At 34.4% G+C, this 20,305-nt stretch overlaps 4 protein-coding genes and 1 pseudogene across 7 annotated transcripts in view; 3 read left to right on the forward strand and 2 right to left on the reverse strand.

The window, feature by feature from the left end:
* The window catches only part of LOC105634211 (UBX domain-containing protein), an 8,037-nt gene extending 1,549 nt beyond the window's left edge, over positions 1-6,488 (forward strand). Inside the window, exons 1-10 of one of the 3 annotated variants that reach the window (XM_012217037.3) lie at positions 559-901; positions 1,566-1,693; positions 1,770-1,880; positions 3,056-3,251; positions 3,405-3,482; positions 3,575-3,643; positions 4,025-4,168; positions 4,299-4,398; positions 4,996-5,270; positions 6,041-6,488. In XM_012217037.3, coding sequence (XP_012072427.1) covers positions 800-901; positions 1,566-1,693; positions 1,770-1,880; positions 3,056-3,251; positions 3,405-3,482; positions 3,575-3,643; positions 4,025-4,168; positions 4,299-4,398; positions 4,996-5,270; positions 6,041-6,202 — 1,365 coding nt within the window. In that variant the 5' untranslated portion in view covers positions 559-799 and the 3' untranslated portion in view covers positions 6,203-6,488. Of the gene's footprint in view, positions 1-556; positions 902-1,274; positions 1,288-1,565; positions 1,694-1,769; positions 1,881-3,055; positions 3,252-3,404; positions 3,483-3,574; positions 3,644-4,024; positions 4,169-4,298; positions 4,399-4,995; positions 5,271-6,040 lie in introns of those variants that run through there. The other 2 variants (XM_089716382.1, XM_012217038.3) reach the window with 2 other exon arrangements.
* A 2,258-nt stretch (positions 6,489-8,746) lies between these two features.
* LOC105634212 (uncharacterized) lies at positions 8,747-11,394 on the forward strand. Its single transcript, XM_012217039.4, has 2 exons — positions 8,747-9,616; positions 10,928-11,394. Exons 1-2 carry the CDS (start codon positions 8,974-8,976, stop codon positions 11,236-11,238), a joined length of 954 nt encoding a protein of 317 aa, XP_012072429.1. The 5' UTR covers positions 8,747-8,973; the 3' UTR covers positions 11,239-11,394.
* A 748-nt stretch (positions 11,395-12,142) lies between these two features.
* On the forward strand, positions 12,143-15,227 carry CHC1 (SWIB/MDM2 domain superfamily protein). The gene is made up of 3 exons (XM_012217040.4): positions 12,143-12,296; positions 12,399-14,432; positions 14,911-15,227. The coding sequence occupies exons 2-3, from the start codon at positions 12,859-12,861 to the stop codon at positions 14,981-14,983; spliced, it is 1,647 nt and encodes a 548-aa protein (XP_012072430.1). The 5' UTR covers positions 12,143-12,296; positions 12,399-12,858; the 3' UTR covers positions 14,984-15,227.
* Positions 15,228-15,327: 100 nt separating this feature from the next.
* On the reverse strand, positions 15,328-17,106 carry LOC105634214 (lignin-forming anionic peroxidase-like; annotated as a pseudogene). Its single transcript, XR_016318795.1, has 4 exons — positions 16,843-17,106; positions 16,552-16,743; positions 16,294-16,459; positions 15,328-16,164 (listed from the first exon to the last, which is right to left on the reverse strand). The product of XR_016318795.1 is annotated as a lignin-forming anionic peroxidase-like (transcript).
* Positions 17,107-18,419: 1,313 nt separating this feature from the next.
* LOC105634215 (lignin-forming anionic peroxidase) lies at positions 18,420-20,080 on the reverse strand. Its single transcript, XM_012217042.4, has 4 exons — positions 19,618-20,080; positions 19,351-19,542; positions 19,071-19,236; positions 18,420-18,980 (listed from the first exon to the last, which is right to left on the reverse strand). The coding sequence occupies exons 1-4, from the start codon at positions 19,825-19,827 to the stop codon at positions 18,586-18,588; spliced, it is 963 nt and encodes a 320-aa protein (XP_012072432.1). The 5' UTR covers positions 19,828-20,080; the 3' UTR covers positions 18,420-18,585.
* Between the last annotated feature and the right edge of the window lie 225 nt (positions 20,081-20,305).

Consider the following 20,305-nt stretch of genomic DNA (forward strand, 5'->3'; position numbering starts at 1 on the left):
ATTTCCTTTCTCTATTTTTCACTCAATATTCCAAAATTTAAACGACTCAACAATTCTTAACTACACTCCGATTGCACTTTTTTATTAATTAAAATTACTATATTATCCATAATTTATTTGGCAATGTTCTTTTACATTTCCTTAATACTCATACAATTTTTATTTTATGCTTAAAAAAAATAAAAACATAAATTTTAAAAGTATTCCACTTCAAAAAAAAGTATTAAAAGTTATATTTAAATTAATTTACACAAAAAAACAATATAATTTTTGACTTGTTATCAATAAATTAAAATATTCATTTGCACAATAAATTACATAATTAAAAATGATTAAAATAATTATGAATTAGTCCAACTACAAAATGCTTACAAAAAAGTAATAATTAGACGAAATGTTTATGGTGAAACTAACTTTTTCTAAAATAAAAATTAATATAACAAAAATAGATTATAGTGTATTAATTAACATAAGAAAAGTAAAAAAAAAATAAAATTACAGAAATATCTATCCGTTTTGTCTAGAATCGGTTCGGCTGCACAGTTGTCTTCTCAGTTTTCTTTTACTTTCACCTTTACATATAAACAATTTGAAAACCAGTTCTTGAAGTATCTTTTTTAATTCTTTTGCAGAAAGTTATAAAGCTTCGCATTTTGAGCTTTTCTCTTTTCTTCTCTTACTTCTTTTTTCTCTCTAAACCCTAGATATGAGCTGAATTTTTCTGGGAAATTGAAATTGCAAGCAAAAATTGGAGCCTTTTATCTGCTAATTAGGGTTTGGATTTGGGTGTTTTTTAACCATGGAGGCAATGTTATCCGCCAATGATGAGCAGAACATGGTCTCTTCCTTTCTCGAGATCGCCGTTGGCCAAACTGCCGAGACCGCTAGACAGTTCTTGCAGGTATCTACATATTCGGCGATCATATTTATGTGTATGTATTGGTGTTTAAAATTTCATTCTTTTCTTGCTTATTGTTGAGCTGAACCTCTGTTTGATTATGAGCAAGTCTTAGAATAGGTGGTTTATTGAGGTCAAAAGCATATTAATTTCCCTACTTTTTGAAGTGCGTATTGCTAAAAAAATTGTTATTTTTGTTGCTAATGAAGTTTTGGGTTCTGGGGTTGCCGGATTTAGTAGATTTTAGGAATTGAGGGGATTTTATTGAATGATCTTGTTGATAATGGATTCTCCAGGGAACTTTGATTAGTTAGTGTGGCATTTTACTAAAGTTGCAGTAAGGAGTTTGTTGTTTTCACTAGCCTAAAGTTTGTAGTTGCAACGAGCTGGTGTTTGATGGAGCTACTAGCGCCTGTCCAAGATTGAGAAGATCCATGATTAGATTGAACGTTGTCTGCATTGAGGGATATTAGTAATGAAACATGTACTCTAGTTCTGAGAAATTTGGTATTATTGGAAGGATTAACGATCTTATTGTTGTTGGAAACATCTCTTTGCTACTGTTGGCATATGGAACTCAACGGGGGAATGCCAGTATTGACTTTAAACTATTGGTTTCGTTCTTATACTGATTGGAATTCCATACTGGTATGCTGGAATGGAACAGGCCACTAGTTGGAAGCTTGAGGAAGCACTTCAGCTGTTCTATGTTGGCAATGATGTTGGGCCAGTTGCATCTGCATCACATTCTCCCCCCACTGAAAATGCTAATCCCTGGGCTGATGAAAATGCTGGGTATGTTAGGATGTAATTATTTTGATTTTGAATACAATGCCTTTTATTTTTTCCTGGTTGTCATACATTGATTCAGTGGAGTGAAGGACGATGAAAATAAAAATGTTGGACAAGATGGTGGAGAGGAAGTGCGTGCTCCTTTGCCAGTTGTGAGGGATACTCTCTATGATGATGCAATGTTTTATAGGTATGTTAACAATGTATATTCAAATATCTTTGTTTCACTTATTTTATGATTATTGTTTCAATTTATATTAGTAGCAAGGTATTGAATTTGAAAGAAAGAAAATTTTGAGAATGATTGTAAACCTTGTTGCTCAAAAGCTTACTCAACAACATGGCATTTTTATTTCCTGTTTTTAGTTGATACTACTTCAAGTGCTGTGCACACTTTTGTGAGAGAGAGAGAGATTATAAACCCTGTTGATACTACTTCAAGTGCTGTGCACACTTGATTTATGACTATTGTTTCAATTTATATTAGTAGCAAGGTATTGAATTTGAAAGAAAGAAAATTTTGAGAATGATTGTAAACCTTGTTGCTCAAAAGCTTACTCAACAACATGGCATTTTTATTTCCTGTTTTTAGTTGATACTACTTCAAGTGCTGTGCACACTTTTGTGTGTGTGTGTGAGAGAGAGAGAGAGAGAGATTATAATCCCTGTTGATACTACTTCAAGTGCTGTGCACACTTGAGAGAGAGAGAGAGAGAGAGAGAGAGAGAGAGAGAAAGAGAGAGAGACTATAAACCCTGTTGCTTGAAAGTTTACTCAGCAATGTGGCATTTTTATTCCTTTGTTTTAGTTGATACTACTTCAAGTGCGGTGTATGTTTATGCACGCATGCGCATCTCTGTTTTTAGTTGATACTACTTTTATGTGAAGCATGTGCCCTTGCTCGCGCGCCATCATTCTATCTCTAAAATATTCATGTAATTAAATTTGAATCTCAAAGACTTAAAGACTTGTTTCAAGTATTTAGTTTCTTGTACTGCATTTCTTTCAAAGTGTGGTGAGGTGTATAATGGATTGGAAAGTATTTGACGGAATTGAGGAACTGAATGATTTTCTTGTTTCTTGCATTTCTATGCCATAAGTTTCTGATAGTCTTCTAATTTTGAGTGTTATCTTACATTTCAAGTGACTTGTTAGCCTTTCACCTATACTGCATAAAACACTGTTTCTGTTCTGCTCTTTTTTTTTCCTTTCATTTTGCTTATGTCAGCTGGTTCTGATAGAGTGAGTTCAGTTGAAATGCTATTATCCAGATCTGTACTTCCTAGTTTTTCTTTCTTCCCTGAATCTTTTGCTCAACAGTTTTTCCTTTTCACATTATGGTTGCTTTCTCTTTTGTTCATTTAGAGCATATAGGACAGGATATCCTCCACAAGAATCCGGTTCACTGATTGCTTTTCGCAACTTTGAAGAGGAAATGAAACGCCCTGGGGTTTGGGAATCAGACCAAGGTGCTACCTCAACAGCGGAAAACCCCCGGGATAATCTTGCATCTTTGTATAGTCCTCCATTTCGTCTCATGTTCCAGGGTTCATTTGAAAAGGCAAGGGAATTTTTTTTCTTTTTAAGTTTCTTGCTGTGTGATATATGTGGTTACTGGTAACCTTAATGTGTATCACAAAATTTTGACATCCTTTGTTCTTATGCCTATTGAAACCAATTTGATATGAAACTCATGGAGTTTTTTGAATTCCAGGCCAAAGGTGCTGCTTCTGTTCAGGACAAATGGCTCCTGGTGAATTTACAATCCACAAAAGAGTTCAGCTCCCATATGGTAGTTTTTGGAATATGTGCCCATTTTATTTGAAGTTTTTCATTATGTTTAATGTCCTCTCAATTATGATTTGTATGCGATATTTTTGCAAGCTTAATCGGGATACATGGGCAAATGAAGCTGTTGCTCAAACCATCAGTACTAATTTTATCTTTTGGCAGGTTAGTTTGTGCTTCATTTTATGTATCTAAGTCATTTGATTGTGTGGAAAAAGAATTCTTACTGTGCTGCTTCATAGCAGCCTTTTTATAGATCAATAATATGCAACAATTTTTTTAAAAAAATTAATTTAATTTTTTTTAAATGGAGATTGCTGAGGAAGAACAGATTTATCAGCCAAGAAAGGAACACACTAATAGTTGATTCATTTAAATTGTAATTAGTTGTAATTTATTTTTACGTCTTAAGTTGTCATCTATGGTAGTGCTTGTGGAGAGTCTAAATAAATATGTTTGAAAATCTAAATAAATATTTTTGTTGTTGATAACTTTCGAACTTTAGCATTACTGCAACATTATTATGAGTCATGTCAATGGACTTAGGTTTATGATGATACAAGTGAAGGCAAGAAAGTCTGCACCTATTACAAATTGGATTCTATTCCTGTGGTGCTTGTCATTGACCCCATAACAGGACAAAAGATGCGTGCATGGAGTGGAATGATACAGCCTGAGAGTTTGCTAGAGGTATTTGTTATGTTGATTTATAATTTTTATACCTTATCAGTGTGATCGTGAAAACAAAATGTGATGTGAAAAAGGCCTCAAAATTTTAATGTTTTTCTGTTGATTAGAATAAAAATACTTGCAATTGCAGGATCTAGTGCCATTCTTGGATGGTGGCCCGAGGGAGCATCACTTAACTCTGTCACATAAACGTCCAAGGGGAAGTTCTCAGGCGCCACAGAAAAACACAGGTGAATTATGGCTCTTGTTAATTTATACCATGTTTTTGAATGTCTTATTTGCTGCTTGGCATGGAGAGTTATATATGGGTTATTTTACGCATATGCACTGATTCTTATACCATTGGTGCTCTGCTTCCTATTTGTTCATTATCCTTATCCTGGGATTCTTATGTATTATTGGTGAAATTCTACTGTGAATAACAATGTAAGGTGCGACTGACAGGTTTTCAACGGCATGGTTATATCCAATTTGCTATATTGGGGCAAAACTGATGACACTGTGCTTAGGAAGGTGACGCTTTGGTCAAAAGAAAAGTGTCCATTGAATTTCTTTTATTATATATTTCATACCTGGGAGCTTCTTTCTGCTGACAGAAACTGGTGAATTGTAGTAATACAAGGTTGAGAGGAGATGAGATATTTTTTTAAATTGACTTTAAGTTTTTGGACATTTTGAGGTAGTGTTGTACACTCACATGCATGTCCATGTGGATGCTTTTTGTATAGCTGTGAGGTCATGTGTGGTTTCATTCTGTGTCTATGCCTATGTGTCTGCTTCTGTGTCACTATGCATGTGTGATACCTAAATACGTGCATTTCCTGCAGCATCCTCAAATGCTACTAATAAAGAAGATGAGGAAGTGCAACGGGCATTGGCTGCTTCTCTGGATGGCATGAAAGACTCAAATGTGATGGCTTCTGACAATAAAGGTGCAACTACGGCTGAAAAGGGGGAAGATACATACTCAATTAAAAAACCCACGTATCCACCACTGCCTGAAGAACCCAAAGGTGACAGTAGCCTTATGTGCAGGGTTGGACTTCGTCTCCCTGATGGACGCAGGGTCCAAAGACATTTCCTAAAAACTGATCCAGTACAAGTAAGAATGCTTATGCTTCTTGTCCTAATATTCCATTATTAACTCTGAACTCTTTCTATGTTCTCCCCCATTCAACTTCTGACTTTTCATCAGATCTTCTGTGTTAGGAAATATTATTTGCTTATTTTGTTTTCAAATTCCAACATGTTTTCGGGGTAGCTCGAGTTGCACCCAAAAAATGTTTGGATACTAACATCCATTTGCTCCAAATGTTAAGTAAACTTGCTATGGAGGACTTGGACAGGTAACAAGTGGCAGGGAACTTGAACATGTTGAGTTAATGCTTATATGTCAGTGAGCCAGGTTGGTTCAAATGAAGATTATTATGTTGGGCTTGTGGAAGGAGATGTTTCTCTTTTTCTCATTCTTGGATATACATGTGTCAAGCTATGACTCCATCTATTAGGAGGACACGGAACTGCCCTTTTCTATGTACCATCATTTTCTTGTGAGCTTGTAGCTGCTAAAATCACCAACCTTAACTAGTAGGAGGATAACATTACCTCCTTTTTTTTCTTCCTCCTGGGTCATGCTCAGATGCTCTCTGTATCTTTCAGATCAGATGAAACCATCTAGAATGCATGGACATGCTAACTAGTCTTTCTAGGACTAATTTCAAGTACGTTCAAAATGTTATTTTCTCCAAGGCATATTATGTAATTGATTAGTGGGGATATTTTTCTTGTTATGCACTAAGCTTGAGCAGTATAACTAATTTAACTTTTATCTTGCGTAAATTTCTGAATTTGACATTTCCTTTTTTCCAATAGCTGCTATGGTCATTCTGCGTTTCTCAACTAGAAGAAGCCAGTAGAAGGCCATTTCGTTTGACACAAGCAATCCCAGGAGCAAAGACTCTGGATTATGAAAGTAAATTAACTTTTGGAGAGTCAGGGCTGGCCAATTCTATGATGTTAGTTGCTTGGGAATGAAAATCCGCCATAAGCAGCTTATGAATTTTGCTGCGAAGAAATTTGAATGGGAATTATCTACATCCATATTTTCTTCACTTTTGCTTGCTCTCTCCAGAGTGTTGCTCAGAATTCTCAAGTGGTACCTTGATTTATTTATTATGTAAATTCTCCCTGTATCAGACTCGATCTTATAGCTGTTTATGGCTCATGCTGCAAGTGCAAGCAGTTAGGAATTCAAACTTAAAATCTCTAAATCTTTGTTTCCTTCCTTTTGACTGTAATTGAAAGAAAGTGTTTTTAGATACTCTGGAGGCTTTGTTTATTTTTCTTTTATTTTAAATTTATAACTTTTTTTTTTTGATTGAAGATTCATAATTTTTAGGTTTGATGTGAACGAAGAATCAATTAGATATTGAAAACTGAAAGTCAAGGTGAAAGATTGAAGAAAAGACTTTTGTGATTATCAAAGTCATTATGTCAAGGCCAAACCTGTCCCTGCCTCAACTCTCAAGAAAAGGGAAAAAGCTCCGCTACTGTCCAAATACATTAGAATGGGACAAGGGAGTGGAAGCTATCAAAATGTCAATATTCATTCATTAAATAATCCAATTTGTTTTTTTTTTTTTAAATTAAAAATAGGTGATGTTTTAGCTACAAGAAAATACATAACCTTTTAAGATTTCGTTTGTTTTCAAAAAATAAGTTATCTTTTAAAAATATTTTCTAAATAATTCATAGCCTGGAGTTTGATCTGCTATATTAAAAATTTAATTAAAAATATTAATATTTTTAATTTACAAAATTATAAAAATATTTAGTGGTGGTAGCCGGTAATAATGGCCTAATTAATAGCATGTCTGAAAAGTATTTTCCATAGATAATTTTTTCTACACACTTCAAATATAAAAAATTCATAGATAATTTTTTTAAGCAATTTAAACATAGAAAATCTGGAAAATATTTTTTATAAACGAATAAAACCTAAATAAGCAGTGACGACCGACATAGGAGCCAAAGGGCCGTGGCTCCGAAATCCTAATAAAAGAAAAGTTATTTCAGTTTGCCTCTCATATGGTTGAGAGTTATCTGTATTTAACCAATGAACTTAATAACGATAATTTGCTTCTTTTTAGTGAATTTAATAATAATAATAATAATAAGGAGATTAATAGAAAATTCATTATTTTGTTTTAGTGAGATTGGATGCCAAATGAGCGTGTTATAATGGGGCAGAAAGAAGGATTGTGCAGAAGATCTCTCCGTATGATGTTGCCACGTGATCTCTTTCTTAAGGTACTTTATTACGTGGTCTTCTTTTAAGACCGGACGGTGTAAAGTAATGATTCACCTATTCGTTATCCTATAGTTTCCTCCAATTCTTTCTCTTTTTCTTCGTTAATTTGTCAATTTCATTTTGCAGGATTTTTTAATTTTCAATTAATTATAAAATAAACACAGGTATTGCCCACGCTTCCAAACTCTCCATTTTAACCTAAAAAAAAATCTCAATTTTGATGTTAAAAGTTGCTAGTTTCAACTTTAAATAAGTAAAATCGAAAATAAATCACTTTTTTTAGGTATTTTTTGGATAATTTTAGAACCAGTTGATTCTAATTTATAATCAATTTAAAATAAATATAATTTTTAAAGTTTTTTAACATTTTTTTTAGTTTGTAGTATGAATAAATAATAGTAAAAAACTAATAATAAACAGTAGTATTGACAAAGATTAAAATTTTGTTTTAAAGAAATATAACAAAATGAAAAATAAAGTGGAAATTTATTTGTAAATTTTTTTTTTTTACAATACTTTTTTTAACCGTTCAAACTAAAACTACTGGGAACGTAATAATAAATAGATGATTTCAGTCACAGTTAACAGTGAAACCGTTGAATTTTGAACCGATTCAATTTCAATATAAATTTTAATTTTTGATTCAATCTTAAATTTCATTAGTTTGATTTGTACGTGGTATTATAGGCTTGACTGAGTTTTTTTTTTCTTTTTTTAAATTGTCCTGTACTAATATATGCATGCCACGTGGATAAATTTAACTTGAAGAGTTATTTAAATAGTGCACATAATAGTAAGAAGAATGCATATAATTATGAACAGGTGAATCATATGTATCACTTTGAATTTGTTTCACACTTTCATTTTAGAGATGGAGAATTTATCTAAAACTTAAAATGTATCCTTTTTTTTTATATAAAGTTTTCAAAATTTTGATATTAAAAAAAATATAACTATAAATATGTATACATATTTATTAATTTACTGTGGTTTTGAATTAATGAAATATAATATCTATACATTTTACAAAATCTATGAAATATATATATATTTCATAATAAAAAGTTAAAATTAATATATATGTAAATTTTGTGTGTGGGATTCTTAATTGTTTATTTTACATAAATAAAAATGTTTATTTACTAAAAAAAAAAAGAGTAATAGTCTGGCTAGATAAAGAAAAACAAAAGAGTGAGGGAGACAGTACAATGAAGAAAAATATGCAATCTAAAACACAAAAATTAAATTTGTTATAGATAAATGGACTTTCAGTCCAGAAAACACACTTTGAATGATGAAACAGGAAAAGGAAACAATCCTTTCTCCTGTCTCTGCTTCTGTGACAAACTAAACAACAAAATTCTCTCCTCCCCACCACCATCACCACCTCCACCATCACCTCCACCACCACAACATCCTCCTCTCCCTCTCTCTCTCTCTCTCTCTCTCTCTTCTTTACTCTTTCCCTCACTCCTCTCTCATATGCCTATACCATATGTCCCAACCTCCAACTTCAATCCCACCACCACCACAACCACAACCACAACCACAACCACCGTCACACCTTCCCCTCCTTCCTTTCTCCGCCACCACCACCACCACGCCCACCAGCAGCAACCGCGAATATCGTAAGGGCAACTGGACAATCCAAGAAACCCTAACTCTTATCACCGCCAAAAAACTAGACGACGAGCGCCGTTCCAAACCCACCGTTCCTTCAACCTCTAAACCCGGCGAGCTCCGGTGGAAATGGGTAGAGAACTACTGTTGGGCCCATGGTTGCTACCGTAGCCAGAACCAATGCAATGACAAATGGGATAATCTCCTCCGCGACTACAAAAAAGTCCGGGAATATCAATCAAGATCCGACGGCTCTGATTCTTTCCCTTCTTATTGGACGATGGAAAGACACCAGCGAAAGTACTATAATCTCCCTTCCAACATGTCTCTTGAAGTCTTTGAGGCTCTCAATCAAGTTGTTCAAAGAAGATACACTAACATTACGCAACAAAACGTCGTAGTATCACCCCAACAGCAACAGCAACAGCAAGTTACAGTTGTTGCTGATGTTCCAGTTTCTCCGGTGACCCTCCGGGAAGTAGTGCCGGAGGCTTTGATGGATCGGCCGGCGTTATCAGGTACTTTGTATCTTTTTTGCAGTAGTAGTATTGTTACAATGTCAGTGTCATGTCCTAAATGAGAACTTTTTTGTTTGTTGTGGCCTTTGGGTTATGAAATTATTTTGGTCAAACTTACAGGTTTGAAAAACTCTTATCAGTCTTTCTCTCTCTTTCTACTGTACTGTTTATATTATTCCGTTCCTGCTATTACTAGTAATAATCTCTCTCGTACTATAATACTTCCATTTAATTTTGATAGAAAAATAAAAATATTTTTAATAAAAAATAACATGAAATGTATTTAGTTCATTTTAATATGCTGAAATCACTATGTTCATATGAGTTTTAACATCGAGCAGTTGACTTGAATTATTGAATGACTAACCTAGCAGTATTAAATCCTCTGAGTTTATAACGTTTGGTCTTCTATTAATATCTCCGGATGATTAGTCTTTTTATAAATATACCCTTAATATATTTATTATAGTTGATGAGTATATAATCTTGCATGAAGGGTATAAATATTAGAAAGCATCAGAAACCCTAATGTATAAGCTCAGTGTGACATTATTTGTGCTTAATATATAGAATTATTACCCTATAGTCTATAGTATGATTGCATTTATGAAATACCATGCTTTTTGAGCAGAGAAAAGATTTGGAAATGTAATTGAGCCGACATTGGTTTAATTTTGGTTTATTTAATAATAAAAACCAGACGGTCGAATGCAATCATGCAAGCCAGTAGCCAACTGTTAGAAACACTTAATCATCATTCTTTGTTATGGCACTTCAATAAAAATACTACGATGTCCATAAAGTAATTCTAGCCTTAAATTTCACAAAATCTCTGAAAAGAAAATAATTTTTTTAGTGTCTAATGGAGATGTAAATTATAATATATTTGTAAAATAATAATGGTAAGTCAAAATGTGGACTGACTGAGAGCTGCAAAGGGTATTCCTGAATTAACTGTACAACACTGGCTGCAAGGCTGAGACCACATGCTACTCAAGACCTGATCTTTTCAGTTCTCACCAGTTGTACTCCAAGAAGTACTAGGGGCCTCACATCCTCTTCTTCCCAAAAGTTCATGGGATTCTCTTTCAATATACTGTCTCTCCCTTTCTTTTTTTTCTTTTTAAATTTTTTAGCATCTTTGTTTTTTTATTAAAAAAATTATTGTTTTATATAAATATAAATTTTTTGAGTATAAAATATAAAAATTAGATTTCTTATGAACTAAACAATCAATTTTTTTGAAAAAATTGTATTAATGCATGTGAATGTTTATACATGTATATATGTTCGTTTATTTATGGTTTGTAGAAGGATCAGAATCATCTGCAACGGAGTCAAGCGATAAACATGACAGCGGCGGCTCTAAACGAAGGAGAATGAAGAACAATAATATTGGTGCAAGCATCAAGCACAGTGCTTCAATCTTAGCTCAAACGATCAGAAACTGTGAAGAGAAGAAAGAGAAACGACATCAAGAACTGATGGAGTTTGAACAACGCAGGCTTCAGCTTGAAGAAACCAGAAACGAAGTGAATCGACAAGGAATGGCCAATCTTGCTATGGCTGTTACCAACCTTTCCAGTGCTATTCAGTCACTTATATCAGGTCACCAAACATGAGATCATATTTTATTAAACCTTATTTAATAATTTATTATGTTCAGATTAATTATTTCAGACTCCGCCATTCTTTTGGATATATATTAGTAATTAATTATTGGCAATGTGAAACCTTATGATCTTGATTAATTACGTAATTAATTCTGATTAAAGAAATTCTTAATCTAGATACTGTATATAATATTTGTATTAATATCAATTAATACTGTAGATATAGATAATCACCACATTTTCTGAATATATCAACTTGCTTTTCAAGGGAAAGGGACACCTATCTACAATGTATTTGGTTTGAAAATGAAATGAGACATTTTAGTGTGTGCTTAAACGTGTGTCAGTCCTTTGCATCATAACTACAATCCTTCTAACATTTGATGTATTGTTGCGACAGGAATAATTATAAACTTTGTTTTCGTTGACTATAGTTAAAATATATATTTAGTGTAATGGAATTAATTGAAAAACAAATAAAATTTAGACATTAAAGTATAAAAATTAATAAGATTCCAATACTAATTTTTTAATTATCCATTTAAGATAGATTCACAGAAAAATATGGAAAGGATTTTACCTATATTATATAATCTATACATTAAACAATAATAATTAAAAAAAAAACTTTTTTTATTGGATTGAAATATAGATGGTCCCATTTACTGAATATATAGAAGTTTATCCAAAAAGAGTATAAAACACATAGAAAAAGAGTTTTAAAATAAATAATATTTTTTTTATAACCAGAAATTTTAGTTTTCTTTGAGTTTTTATCTCTCTCCACAATGTAATATATACATATATAGTGAAAATTGCTTACCTGAGAATGAAAATTTTCATTTCATGTCATACTTCAAATATTTTATTCTGCTACGTGGAGAGCCAAACCGACATCGGATTTCTGCCTCAACTAAAACGACACCGTACAGGAAATCTTCTTATTACGTCTAGCCTAGCCCATTATAGAATTTCAACAACTAGGTTAGGAAATTTCGGTCTGCCTTCTCTCTCTCTCAAATTTGCACACCCAGCAGAGCTGAGCAACTGCCCGCTTGTTTCTCCCGGTATGCTTTCTCCCTCTCGCTCTCTTTTTACTTGTTATGTGCATCGGGTATCTGTATTTGTGTTAAAGAGTCTAATTTCTTTGTGTTTGATTCGATCTGTAGGTTGGGTCTGTTTAGAAGACGGAGCTGTGCTGGGCGTGGGTAGTTTTTGGTTGGACTAGCAAAGGTTAGACGCTCGATCGATGCTAATATAGGAATTTGAATACTAGCGAATATTAAGGTTTTACAAATTCTAGTCATTCTTGGGAATCCATTTTTTGGAATTCCGGGCTAATCATTCATTTGAATTCCCCAAAATTTGCATCTCAAACGTGTATTAAATGGGATTCTAGTTCCCATTTTGTTGCTGTTCTAAACTCAAGGTTTTTGATTCTTTTGTGAGTTTGATTACTTTGGTGCAGCTGGGTTTTAGGGTTTGGGTCGAGCTTGTTTTAGATTGCGTAGTATTAGTTGGCTCTTTAGCTTTGATAACTTATTTTGACTATGCATATGTGAGCCTTTGAATTTTGATTTTTTTATCATTCTTAAGAGTAATTTGTTAGATAGAGTTATAGTGCTAACTATGTCTGTGAATAATAACAATAATAACCCACCCAAGAGCCTTGGGCAATCTTCATCACCCTTTGGTAATTCAGGGATGGTCAATCCATCGATGCCCATCAACCAAGCATTGTCACAGTCACAGTCTCAGGGGCAACTTGGCACTGGCTTTCAGGGTCAGTACCAGCTGACCCAAGCGCAGGCCAATGCTCAGGCACATTTTAAAGCACAACAGGCTCACGCACAAGCGCAGGCCCAAGCAGTGCATGCTCAATTTCAAGCACAGTTACAGGCTCAGGGAATGACCCTGAGCCAGGCCCAAACTGCTGCCTTAGCCAACTTAGGTACATCTTCACCTTCGTTTTCAACTCCTGGTAATTTTAATGTCAAGCGGCTACCTCAGAAACCCCCCGTACGACCTCCTGGTGTTCCCATGGGAAGCCTGGTTTCCCCATTGAAAACTATGGATCTAACCCCTGCCGCTCGTAGGAAGAAGCAGAAGCTTCCGGAGAAGCAGCTACAAGATAGAGTGGCAGCGATTCTTCCAGAATCTGCATTGTATACACAGCTTCTTGAGTTTGAGGCTCGTGTTGATGCTGCTTTGGTTAGAAAGAAGGTTGACATTCAGGAGGCACTTAAAAACCCTCCTTGTGTTCAAAAAACACTTCGAATTTATGTTTTCAACACGTTTGCTAATCAGACCAGAACAATTCCTAAGAAGCCAAATGCCGAGCCTCCATCATGGACTCTTAAGATTGTTGGGAGAATCTTGGAAGATGGGATAGATCCTGATCAGCCTGGAGTAGTTCAGAAATCAAACCCTTTGTACCCAAAGTTCTCATCTTTTTTCAAGAGAGTGACTATCATGTTGGATCAGAGATTATATCCTGATAATCATATGATTGTGTGGGAGCATTCTCGAACACCTGCTCCTCATGAGGGTTTTGAAGTGAAGAGAAAGGGGGATAAAGAGTTCACAGTGACTATACGGTTGGAAATGTACTATGCGCCTGAGAAATATAAGCTCTCTCCTGCTTTGATGGAAGTTCTTGGTATTGAGGTTGACACCCGTCCAAGGATAATAGCTGCAATCTGGCACTATGTGAAGGCTAGGAAGTTGCAGAATCCAGAGGACCCTTCTTTCTTCAATTGTGATCCACCTCTTCAGAAAGTATTCGGGGAAGCTAAGATGAAATTTACCATGGTTTCACAGAAGATATCTCAGCATTTAGCTCCTCCTCAACCAATAGTTTTGGAGCATAAGATAAAGCTTTCAGGGAATAGCCCAGCTGGAACTGCATGCTATGACGTGGTGGTTGATGTCCCTTTTCCAATACAGCGAGAGTTGTCTGCTTTGTTGGCAAATGCAGAGAAGAACAAAGAAATTGATACTTGCGATGAAGCAATATGTGCTGCTATAAGAAAAATTCATGAACATCGTAGGAGGCGGGCATTCTTCCTTGGGTTTAGTCAATCGCCTGTGGAATTTATTAATGCATTGATTGAATCTCAAAGTAAGGATTTGAAGCTTGTAGCTGGGGAAGCCAGTCGAAGTGCTGAGAAAGAGCGACGTGCAGATTTCTTCAACCAACCATGGTGAGCTTGACAACTGTTTATTTCTTTTGAAACTTCTTTCTTCCACTTCTTTTAATCATTACTGCTTTATGCATCCATACGCATGGTATCTGAAAATTTTCACATCAACTTGATATTAGCCTTTTTAGGATTTACCTTATATTTAGGAGAGAGATAATATTATGTCCAATCTTGAAACATAACTTGTGTTGTAGGACAGCTAATGTGAATTTTGGTTCCGCTACTTGACATACCATTTCCTAGATGCTGTTCAAGCCTGTTATTGACTTACAGATACGAGATATGTAAAATTACAGAATTAGTTATTTGCATGAACATGTTTTCTTTATGAGGGTGTCCTTGCAAGGAACTTCCTGATGCAGAGTTAATCAAGCCTTTATAAGTCTAATTTGATCTTAAAACACACGCTTCCTTTTATTGGTCCGCATGACAGCTCAATGAAACATTTGACCTCTGGTTTGATTTGATAACTGAACAGGGTAGAAGATGCTGTAATTCGTTATTTAAATCGGAAGCCAACGGCAGGAAGTGATGCTCCCGGAAGCACGTGAGTTGGAAGTTAATTCCCTGCCAATCTGCCAGTTTGTTTGTCATCAATCTTTCACATAGCATCTGTAAATTTTCAGCTTCACTTTTATGAAGGTGTGGCTATTTCTGATCAATCTAATTGTTAACAGCCCTGGGAGAAATACTCCTTGCTTGTAAAACAACAGAACATATGGATTTGTAGCTTGTTTAGGCATAGTTGTCCTCATACTTGCTTTACTCATTATGCTAGAGGGAAAAATTGGCCCCCATAGCTTTCTTTCTGCTTGCTTCACTGATATGGTATGGAGATTTTGCTGGTTAGGGGATAGCAGTGATACCATTAAATTGCTAAACAAGTAAGATTGCAGGTTTATCCCTCTATTGCGCTCACTTTGCAGGAATTGAAACAGCAACGGTTTTTTTTTTTTTTTTTTTTTTTTGGAAACTGGTGTTCCCTGATGTTTAATTTAATTTAGTTTAATATATTTTGAAGTCCGACAAAGGAAAAGGCTTATTTTATGCTAGTGTAGCTATGTTAAAATCTTATATCACTTAACAACTAAAATTTGATGAATAAAAGAATAAGTGGCATTTGTTTCTGCAGATCCTCCAATTCCACTCAATCAATTAAACAAGTAAAAGTTCAAATTAATGAAGTGAACTACAACTGAAAATTAATGAATAAACGAGTAAGACATTTTTGCTTTACACTTGATGGAAGGTCTAAAGAATGACAAATTGTGAAACAACCAAACAAAATTACAAATTAAATAGGAAAAAAGGGAATTAACCCATGGGAGTATGAACTGCAAGAGCTAGTTGACAGCGCCGCAAATCCTCCTTATCTGTCCAGCATTTCCAGTTAGAGGATCAATATTTCCCATTTTGATCATAGCAGAAGCGAAATCAGAGCTAAAAGTTGCACGATTTCTACTATATTCCGAAACAATACTATCAGTGGAACCTCCACTAAAAAGTACTTGATCTGATTCAAGAAGACCTTTCCTTTGTATCAAATTCTTGAAATAATTATTGTCAAAAGAATTAGGTGTAACCAAATCAAGTGGAGCCAATCTTGCATCGCCGCCAATAGTTGGACAAGTACGGCGGCGAGTGCTAGCAAATCCTGCATCGATGTTCGTGCCATTGTTGTAAATCCTGTCACGAAATGTAAAGCATTGCGCTTGACCTATAGTGTGAGAACCTGCAATTATTGGAAAAGAAGATTATTCTTAGAACATTCAAGCTAAGAATAAATTTTGTTAAATAAAGGTAATTAAAGGGCATTTTCAAGTTAGTTTACTCAGCAGAATTGAACTGAATTATTAATTACCTGATAGAGCAACCATATCCCTGACACTAAGACCTTTGCCCTGAAAGCGAGATATAAGGCTGTCAAGACCATCTTTAAAACTAGGAAGTTCGCTATTGGCCAGACTTCTGCTTGCAGTTGTTGAATCTCTTCTGCCAAGCAGTACTGTCCAAGATGGACCACCCACCTGAGATAAATGTACAATTAATGGATAAACATTGATTCTGATATAATTAAGCTCAGAATAGAAATAATTAGAAATGATGAAGATAAACTTACATATGCAGATGCATCTCTTGCAGCTACAGCAAGAATATCAGCACAAGAAACAACACCAGGGCATATTTTCTCTGCTTCAGATTTTGCTTTGTCGATTACTTCATAACCTCTAGCAGACTCAAAATTTGGCAAAGCAGTTCTTTCACGCTGGATAGAGGAAGTCTCTTTGAGTAAGATTGAGGCATCACAACCCTAACCACCACAACCAGAAGATTCATTAATTAGTTAATGCTTCTTCGTTAAAGAGAAGAAAATTAAAAGCAAATATAGATATGTTATAATTATATATACCTGAACAAATCAGTCATGAAAGTGAAGACGAATGAGAGATGCAGCCATTCTTCGCTCTCGAGCAATTGAACTCCTAATGGAAGTCCGGACTGTACTAAGAGCATTTGGACATGAATTATCGTAAAATGTAGAGATAAGTTGAGCATTGCATGCAAGGTTAAATAGCAGCAACATGAACATGAAAGCAGCTGTTTTTTCTGGAGGAAATATTGCCATTTTCTGTTTTCTCAGAGACGAAGCTAAGTTTTAAATAAAGAAGTGGAATCACAATTGGGATATGATTAATTGATATTGAAGATGGGAAAGAAAGGGAGATGCTCTTTAGCTATATAGAGATCAATAACAAGGTCAATACAGTAAGGCTTGTCCCAGTCTTTCAACTCAAAGAAACTATACGCGTAGGCGCTGTCAGTCTTTTATAATATTATTGTTACGACCAAATCATATTCTATTCTCCTTGTTCCGGGTTTTCATTTCTGGATGCAAATGGTAAAGCTTTCAACTCGATAATCAAACAGACAGTTGGAATCCGTGAAAATAGACTGCATATCGAGTTTGGATAATCGCTGAATACATCTCCTAATGCATGACAAAATAAAAAATAAAAATAAATATTCAAGGCCAAGATGACCTAGTAATTAATTGATAAGTTAATTTTGCTTCACATCCACTAATACGAAATTAAAAGATTAAACAGATAATGTTTGCGTAATTAACTATGAGAGCTTAAGTTTTTAACATAGAAGTGTTCGTGGTCAAACCTGTTAGGCTTGTAGTTGTAGCTTCTCGGCCTTTTGTTAGTAATTTTATCCCTCTATATTCAAAGGATTCGAACATGGTAAAGGAAAGAGAGGAGAGAATACATATTCAGTAAAAATTTTCTGCTCTGCACACTAGTTCCTCGATTAGTTTCACTATCCTGCATTTTTCACCGTGCGCCAGTAACTTATCTTTTACGACCAGTCGTTTGTAGTTCTTTTGACAATCATGACGACAAGAGTTAGGCTAAGCCGCTCAGTTTGTCCTTACTATTGTCAATACCAAATTTTACAATAATATATTTTGCATCAAGAATCAAGAAGAACACTAATTAGTGAAAATGTAATAGTAATTTTTTAGTGTTAAACAGGTTTAGGTATTAAAGCAAGCAATTAAATTTTTTTAATTTTTGAAAATAAAAAAGTACGAAGTATAAAATTTTATTTTCAATACATAACAAAATATCTAGTAAGTAGAATTATAATACTAATTTATTTATTTATTTATCTTTTTTTCAAATGGTAAGTCCATCCACTATTCAACATAGACCAATATAGAGTGTGAATAAGAAATAGTCAGAAGGTGGTGATATAAATTACAGTTGCGGGTTATTAATATTTTGCGGTAGAACTTTGAAGCTGAAGCCGCAGCAAGGCTAGACAGCGTCAAAGCTCTCTCGATGATGGTGCAATTAGATAAAATTGCTAATTTTAAACAATATATATATATATATAATCAACAAAAAAGTGCAATTAGATTAGAGGTATATATTTAAAGGGAGACTTGAATGCGGAAAATAAATAAATTAATGAAATGAATTACAAATAATAGTGAATAAATGAAAAAAAAAACATATATTTTCTTTACAGTTGATGACAAATTAATTGTAGGAAACATGAAACAAAAGTACATGCATATACAATATATTTAATTAATTATGAAACAGAAACTTGAAGGTGCAATTTTTGGAAATATGTATATAGATTAGTTAACAGCAGTGCAAATCCTCCTTATTTGTCCAGCAGTTCCAGTTAGAGGATCAATATTTCCCATTTTAACCATAGCAGAAGCAAAATCAGCACTGAAAGTTGCAGGACTCCTGCTATATTCCGAAACAATGCTATCTGTAGATCCTCCACTGAACAGTACTTGATCTGATTCAAGAAGACCTTTCTTTTGCATTAAGTTCTTGAAATAATTGTTGTCAAAAGAATTTGGAGTAACCAAATCAAGTGCAGCCAAATTTGCATCTCCGCCAAGTCCGGCAGCTGGACAAGAACGGCGGCGCGTGCTAGCAAATCCAGCATCGATATCAGTCCCATTGTTGTAAATCCTATCGCGGAATGTAAAGCATTGAGCTTGACCTATGGTGTGAGAACCTGCAATGATATAGAAGCCAAGAATGAATGATTTTGCTAAATAAACATATTAACTAAGTTAGTTTGCTGATTAATCAATTAATTAATTACCTGACAAAGCAACCATATCCCTTGCACCAAGGCCTTTACTTTGAAAGCGAGAAATAAGACTGTCAAGTCCTTCTTTAAAACTAGGAAGTTCAGTATTTGCTAGAGTTCGACTAGCTGTTGTTGAGTCTCTTCTTCCAAGCAATACTGTCCAAGAAGGACCACCCACCTGACATTTTTCAGAATAAATGTATAATTAGTGAACTACTGCAATTTTTCTTTTGTAAACTGGATTCTGATACAATTAACTTAAGAATAGATTGAAGCAGGTATTAATACATACATATGAAGATGCCTCTTTTGCTGCTACAGCAAGAATATCAGCACAAGAAACAACACCAGGACATGTTTTCTCTACTTCAGCCTTTGCTTTCTCAATTATATCATAACCTCTAGCAGACTGGAAATTAGGCAGTGCAGTCTTTTCACTCTCGATAGTTGAAGTCTCATCCAGTAAAACTGAGGCATCACAGCCCTACAGAACGAGAATCCATGAGATATATATATACACACACACACACAAACCAACTTGAGAGTTTAGAGTAGGTACCTGAACAAAGCAATCATGAAAATGGAGACGAATAAGAGAAGCAGCCATTCTCCGTTCACGTGCAATTGAATTTCTGATAGAAGTTCGTATTGTACTGAGAGCATTTGGACATGAACTATCGTAAAATGTAGAGATTAGTTGAGCATTGCATGCAGTGTTCAACAGCAGCAACACCAACATCAAAACGTTATGAACTCGAGTCATTGCCATTTCTTTTTCAAAAAGAACTTCAGGTAAAAGAAAACTTTAACTTTTTAGCAACAAATCAACAAAACCCCAAGCTTTTGAAGGCTAAAGAATGCAGAACTGATAGTGAAGATGGAGAAGAAAGGAAATCCTCCCTCAGCTTATATAGAGAAGAAGGTCAGCCCAGTAGGGCTTTGTCTCTTTCTTTGGGTCCATTACGCGTAGGATCTGTGAGTTGCTTGCTATGACCGAATCCTACCTTTCCACTTGCTTATGCTTTTGGAGGAACCTCCATTTTTGTGATTGCTCTAGTCAAAGGTATAAAAATATGTAGTACAGCTGTAAATTTTATTTTAATTTTATTAATAATAAATATATAAGTTGATAATGTAAAAGTTATCAATTGAAATCATTCAGTTATTACCAAATTGACTAATTAATCAATCAGAATATATATATATATATATATATATATATATATATATATATATATATATATATA

The sequence above is a fragment of the Jatropha curcas genome, chromosome 11 (assembly GCF_041381405.1).
Source record: "Jatropha curcas cultivar XTBG-Jc1 chromosome 11, XTBG_Jcur_1.0, whole genome shotgun sequence".
Taxonomy (NCBI): domain Eukaryota; kingdom Viridiplantae; phylum Streptophyta; class Magnoliopsida; order Malpighiales; family Euphorbiaceae; genus Jatropha; species Jatropha curcas.